The sequence below is a fragment of the Alligator sinensis genome, unplaced genomic scaffold, assembly GCF_000455745.1.
Source record: "Alligator sinensis unplaced genomic scaffold, ASM45574v1 scaffold647_2, whole genome shotgun sequence".
In the NCBI taxonomy this organism is placed as follows: domain Eukaryota; kingdom Metazoa; phylum Chordata; order Crocodylia; family Alligatoridae; genus Alligator; species Alligator sinensis.
In genome coordinates this window covers 4,373,256-4,379,837 of record NW_005841832.1, presented here as the reverse complement: position 1 = coordinate 4,379,837, position 6,582 = coordinate 4,373,256, and the positions used below count along the sequence as shown (strand labels likewise).

The 6,582-nt window shown below is 53.2% G+C and overlaps 1 protein-coding gene across 8 annotated transcripts in view; it reads left to right on the top strand.

Moving 5' to 3' along the window:
* Positions 1–1,728, top strand: part of PRPF31 (pre-mRNA processing factor 31) — a 10,542-nt gene extending 8,814 nt beyond the window's left edge. For all 8 annotated transcript variants that reach the window (XM_006014975.3, XM_025197123.1, XM_025197142.1 and 5 more), the window contains 2 exons: positions 1–46; positions 1,005–1,728. In XM_006014975.3, the coding sequence (XP_006015037.1) occupies positions 1–46; positions 1,005–1,133 (175 nt within the window). In that variant the 3' untranslated portion in view covers positions 1,134–1,728. The remainder of the gene's footprint in view (positions 47–1,004) is intronic.
* Positions 1,729–6,582: the final 4,854 nt, after the last annotated feature.

Sequence of the window (6,582 nt, the reverse complement as noted above, 5' to 3'; positions counted from 1 at the left end):
CCGCTCTTCAGGCACTGCCTCCAGTGTGGCCTTCACACCCTTGCAGGTAAATGCTGTGGCACTGTAATAGCCCTGGCCCTGTGGGGGCCCTCTTCACATGGATGTAGAAGATTGGGGCTCTCAAAGAAAGATGAGGTTTCTTCCCCCCTGCCTTCCTTTGAAGTATTGGACATCAACCACAGCTCAGGCTGGAGAGTTTGACTGGGTTGTGCTGATGCTCCTGCTGGTGCTAGAAAGCCAGAAGTTCCTAGCTGGAGAGTTTTGCTCTGCCACTCAATCTCACAATCCATTTCTGACTCCCAAACCTGGCAGTCGGTTTCTCCAGGTCAGAGTGGCATGTGCTGTGGGGTTTTTGCATCCCTCGGGCCCAGGGCATGGTTGTTTATTAACAAGAGCCCAGAAGATTCTAGACACCTTCCTTGACACTGCAGAGCAGGGTGTTGGCAATGCCCTCATCTCCCTAGCTTTTCTCTGTGCTGATGTTTGGGGCACAAGGCCTTGTGGTTGTGGGGGGCTCTGCAGTAGGGATTTGGGGGGAGGCCTTTTCCAGTCCTGTGTTCCTAGGACCTATTAGCATCTCTGTTAATGGTGGAAGTAGGGCCCTGACCAGCTTGAGGCTCAGCCCTCAGAACAATCTCTGAACCTATTGAGGTGAATAGGCAAACCCCTCAATGGGATGAGGAGGAGGGTTCATGTTTCCTGCCCCTTCTGAAGCCCCAGCCCATTGTCAGAAATGGGATTGACCCACTGATTCTCTGTCCCGCTTCCTGAAGCCAATGGCAAAATGAGGCCTCCTGATGACCAATTCTAGTCCTATACTGCTGTGCAGGGTAGCTGTTAGCTCTCTGTGCCCTACCCCAGAGGTGGCTGCCTCTCAGTGCTGGTCAAGGTGTCGCTATATAATCATACTCCACCCCAGACACAGGCACATCTCCACACCTTTTGGACTTGGGCATGGCCAGTCCAAGTCTTGGCTGATTACTCTTTCCTTCCCCTCCTCCTAGGGCCTAGAGATTGTTAATCCCCAAGCAGCAGAGAAGAAGGTTGCAGAGGCCAATCAGAAATACTTTTCCAGCATGGCGGAGTTCGTAAAGGTGAAGAGTGAAAAAAATGGCATCATGACCAACTCATAAACTCCCTCCCGATGGACTCAGCCAAGCCCTCCTTTTCCTTCCCCAACAGCCCCATGAGAAGCCTGCTGCAGCAGGTGTGTCTGAGCCCTGTGGGGCACTCCTGCCACCCAACTGCATTGGAAGGCAGGATCTGGTCCTTCCAGCTCTGGGCACGGGGGCATCTGTAGAAGCTTCCCAGTGCTGGACCCCATTTGCTGCCTCTAGCATCGCCCTATTCTTGTGGCAGCTCTGCCCCCAAAGCAAGCACACCCCACTGGTCCTGGTCGCACCTGATGTTGTAGCTTAGGATCCTGGAGTGTATCCTTGTGCCAGACTGTAGCCTCTTCTGGGGTGGGGCAGGAACCTGGCACCTAAATAAGTTGGTGTGTGGGGGTGCACATGCATGCATGCCCCTTGGCTGCTTTGCCTGTTATGGAGTGCAGCAGGGCATGGAGATGTGTGAGGGGTATGCTTGGAGGTTCCTGGGAGGGAGTCTGTGAGCAGGGATTGGGGTAGGAGGAGGGGAGGGACACTTTAGGGTGAAGTGTGTATGATGATGCTGATGAATCCATCCTTGTCTCAGTTAAATAAATAATACAACATTTTTTGGAAGAAATACAGCTCCCTGGAGGCTTGGGCCTGGTTGTGGGGTTTTTGGGTGACACTGACTGTAGTCCTGTCCCTGAGGGGTTGTGGGGTGTGGAGAGAGGGGTAGGAGTAGGAACCCATTGGGAGTCCCTACCTCTTATAGATTCATAGATGTAGGGTCGGAAGGGACCTTGTAGATCTAGTCCGACCCCCTGCTCTGGGCAGGAGAGAAAACTGGGCTCAAATGACCCCAGCCAGGTAAATGTCGAGCCTCCTCTTAAAGACCCCCAGGGTAGGAGCCATCAGCACTTCCTTTGGAAGTTGGTTCCAGATCCTAGCCTCCCTGACTGTGAAGTAGTGCCTTCTAATGTCTAGTCTAAACCTACTCTCTAGCAACTTATGGCTGTTATTCCTTGTTACTCCGGGAGGCGCTCCGCGGAACAAGGTCTCTCCCAAACCCCGCTTGTCCCCCCCTAGTAAGTTTGTAGATGGCCACCAGGTCCCCCCTCAGTCTTCTCTTGCGAAGGCTGAACAGGCTAAGGTCCCGTAACCTTTCCTCATAGGGTCTGCCCTGCTGTCCCCGGATCATGCGAGTGGCCCTCCTTTGGACCCTCTCAATGCTGTCCACATCCCTCCTGAAGTGCAGCGTCCAGAACTGGACGCAGTGCTGCAGCCTGACCAGTGTCGCATAGAGGGGGAGGATCACCTCCTTGGCCCTGCTTGTGATGCATCTGTGGATACATGACAAGGAACAGTTAGCCCTACTGACCATGTTCTTGCAGTGTCGGTCCATGTTCATCTTGGAGTCAGTAATGACTCCAAGATCTCTTTCTGCCACTGTGCTTTCGAGAAGGGAGTTCCCCAACTCATAGGTATGCTGCTGGTTCCTACTGCCCCAGTGCAGCACCTTGCACTTGTCAGTATTGAATCCCATCCTATTTTCATTTGCCCACCCCTGTAACCTGTCCAGATCCTGGTGTAATCTGTCCTTTCCCTCTAGCATGCCAACCTCACCCTAAATCTTGGTGTCATCTGCAAATTTAAACAGGCTGCTCTTCACCCCGTTGTCCAAGTTGCTAATAAAGAAATTGAACAGTGTGGGCCCAAGGACCAAGCCCTGGAGGACCCCACTGCTCACTTCCCTCCAGCTTGAAAATGACCCGTCCACCACCACTCTGAGTACGACCCCTCAGCCAATTTGCAATCCATCTGACTGTGTAGGCATCAATGCAGCAGTCACCTAGCTTTTTAATGAGAATGGGGTGGGAGACGGTGTCAAAAGCCTTCCTGAAGTCCAGAAAGACTACATCCACCGCGACATCTGCGTCCAGTGATTTTTTTGTGACCTGATCATAGAAGACAATCAGGTTGATCTGACAAGACCTGCCCCCAATGAAACCATGCTGGTTGCCCTTGGACCAGCAGCAGGGATGATGCTCATCACAGATGTGCTCCTTGATGATCTTCTCAAAGAGCTTCCCCGGGATTGAAGTAAGACTACTGGGCCTATAGTTGCCTGGGTCCTTCCTCTTCCCTTTTTTAAAGATGGGGACCGCATTGGCCCTCTTCCAGTCGTCCGGCACCTTGCTGATTTTGAACACGTCCAGTCCCTCCAGAATTTCTCTAACCCGGCCCTCCCTGGCCCTAGGCTTGGCATAGTTTCTCCTGAGTCTGTCCTGAATCTTGGTGGGGGAGTCCCGGTCCCTGCACAAGAAAATAGAGGCGAAGAAATTGTTAAAGAGGTCTGCTTTCTCCTCTGGTGCGACCACCAGATTGCCAAGCATGTCCTGCAGCGGCCCCACATTACCCGGGGCCTTCTTTATTCTCCCTATGTATTTAAAAAAGGACTTTTTGTTACCCTTGATCCTTGATGCTAGCCCTAGTTCTGTATCTGTCTTAGCTTTCCTAACAGCCCCCCTACAGACCCAAGTGGTGGAGGTATACTCCTCTTATGTAGGAGCCTGGTGGCAGAGAAGTTGAGGTAGCTGTGAAGGCTCCTGAGACCCCAGCCCCAGTTCAGGTCTGGGCTCATGCTGGAGGCTGCCCTCAGGCAACTCAGCAGTAAATGGGGCCTGTGCATTTGCACTGCAATTTGACAGTGGCTGGGTGTGTTGCCAGCACCTTGCTTTCTTGTGCGCCATTCACTGTAAAAGACAACTGACCAGAGCCACAGTGGCCTGATGGGTTCCCTGGTCTCAGGCCAGCCTTGGCTTTGCTGTTGCTGTTTTTTAGAGTAGCAGGTGTTAACATGCTTCCCACAGGAGGTTGGTCCTGTCATTTCCTTTGCACGGGGGAGGGGGGAAATGGGACACAGGGAGAAGTGACTCTCCTAAAGCCACCTAGCAGGCTGGTGGTGGAGCTGGCTGCAGCCCCAAGACTCCTGAGTGGAAGGTGAAGCTGTGCTTCCTTTCTTAGGTGCTGCTGGTGGCTGTGCTATGGTAGCACCCAGGAAAGTAATGAAGTGAGAGCCCTTTGAGTGAAGTGCTGTGTGATCCCAAAGTAAGGATGCCTGGGCCTTCAAGCAGAACAAATGCTCCTATCTGTTTGCCCATATTTGAGGATTTCCTAGAGCTGAGATGGAACTGAGGAGTTCTGGCTTGAAACTTCCCCTGCTCTAACCTCTGGGACACCCCTTCCTCACCGACAGCTGGGACAGAACCTTAGGAGTCCTGGCTCCTAGCCCCCCTTCCAACCCCCTTAACTCTGGAAGGGCTAAGATAGAACCCCACCTTGGCTTCTACTCTGCTCCTTTAACCACCAGGAAAGCCTTCCTTCTGCCTCCTTGTAGCTGAATCCCTCTGGGGAAGAGTATTGTCTGTGGCTGCTGAGCCTGGAGCTCAACTGTCAGGGTCTGCTTTGCTTTGTGTGTTGCTCACAGAGCTGTGTTACTTTACACCAGTGATTGTCAACCAGAGTGCTATAGCTCCTGTAATGGGTGACACACGATATTAGCACAGTTAGGTGTGCAAACAGCCGTTTGACAAGATACAGTCAGAGGTTTCAAATTGGAGTCAGTAGTGTCCAAAACATTCTGAGTTTTCTGCAGCAGAAGCATTGCTCTGTTATTTTGCTGTAGTCAAGAAACAAGTGAAAACTAAGACATTTTCTGAGGGGCACCTTGAGTCTAATGAGGTTGCAAACCACTGCTCTGTGCATGCTGGAGCCATCTCTGCTTTAACTTCCCTCCAGAAGCAAAGGGAGCCCAGCTGCTTTTGCAATGAATTTGGGGAGGGTGGGGAGTTGGGGGTCTTTTGGCAGGGGAGGGGAAAATCTTCTGGCAGCTCTACCGCTGGAGCCTAGCACTGCCTCGTGCTCCTAACGGCTTCGAAGCTATCTGACCCCGTGTGACCAGGATCCTGCTTATAGTTGCTGTAGGAGACTGATCTGCCTGAGGGGGGGCACAAGTCACTCATTTGATTGTAAATTTCAGGGATCTTGGGAGCCAACTATTGCATAGGGATGGTCCTGCCTCAGGCAGGCAGTTGGATTAGATGACTTCTGGATGTTCCTTCCAGCCTGACTTCTCTCTGATTCTGTGAAACCCAGTCTCTGCCTTGCAGGTGCACTGTAGTAAGCAGTCCAGCAACACAACAGTACTCCTCATTGAGAGCTGGCTCCTCGGTCAGGACAAAAGGGAGGCAGTAAAAATGTGCTGGTCGTGTTTCCAGCCCCAGGTGATAAATTGGGAAGAGCTGGGTGGGACTCAGGAGCTGAGCATGGGGTTGGGAGGGGATTCAGTCCATGGCCCCCTACGTCTCTCCTGGATCCCTGTTGGGAGGGGAAGTAAGAACGGGCAGGGGGCTTGGACTCGATGATCTTCCGAGGTCCCTTCCAGCCCTAATGTCTATGAAATCTATTAACCCTCCCCCCCATCTTCCCACTTGCTTCAGACTAGGCTAGGTAACTCCCATTGATTTGGCTTTCTCTTAGCTGCGAGGACCTGGGAATGGTGTTTGCTGTAAGTCCCTTTATAGGTGGAGGTGAGAGGGGCTTGGAGCATTAGGACTCCTGAGTTCTTTTCCTGAGCCAGGGAGACCACAGAGTTAATGGGGCAGTTGAGATCAGACACCACAGAGTGAGCTGGGGCGATTGGGAGCTGGTGCTCCCTGACCCCGGGCTGACCTCTATGGTAGCCTGGTGTTGGACCCCAGCCGTGAAGTGGCTACACAGCCACTCCTGAGCTCTGGGCCAGGCCCTGGTGGCGTGTGCTGCCCTGTGCCTCTGCCCTGGAGCTTATGTTCTTGCACAGAGCCTAGGCCTGCTTCAGGTTGAGGCGCACTGGTCACTATATCTCAATATGGCCCTGAGTGCCCAGGGGCGGGCTCTTCCCTGACTTTCTAATCTTATTGGTCCACAAAGACTAGAATGATAATGCCTGCAAGCCAAGAGGCATTAGTAATGTGTTTAACCCCGCCTCTTCATTGCGTCCCATAGTCAACAGCTTCAGCCTATCCGTCCCACCACTACCTACTGCCTTCGGCTAATCACGAGAAACCATCTCCGTGTCGCCCCGCCTCCAAAACTTAACCAATCATCTGGGCGGCCGCTGTGAGTGGCGGTTATGCAAACCAACGGGGAAACCACACTCCTAGAGTTGTCAGCCCCCGTTTCCTTTCCTCGTGTGGGCGGGTCTTGCTTGTGCCCCGCCCCCTAAACCCGGTGAATGGTAAAGCCGGTTGACGGGTATGTGCCAAAGCCAATCAGAAGGCTGCTGGCCGTTGATTGGCAGGAAAAGGCATGGACCAGTCTCCCGCTCGGTCCCGTCCACACTCCCACCTTAAGCCAATAGAAAAACAAAGAGGCTTAACGGATGTGCGAGCCACCCAATTGGGTGCGGCCAGGGGGGCGGGGCCCGGCTCCGGGGCGGAGGGGCGGGCGGGGG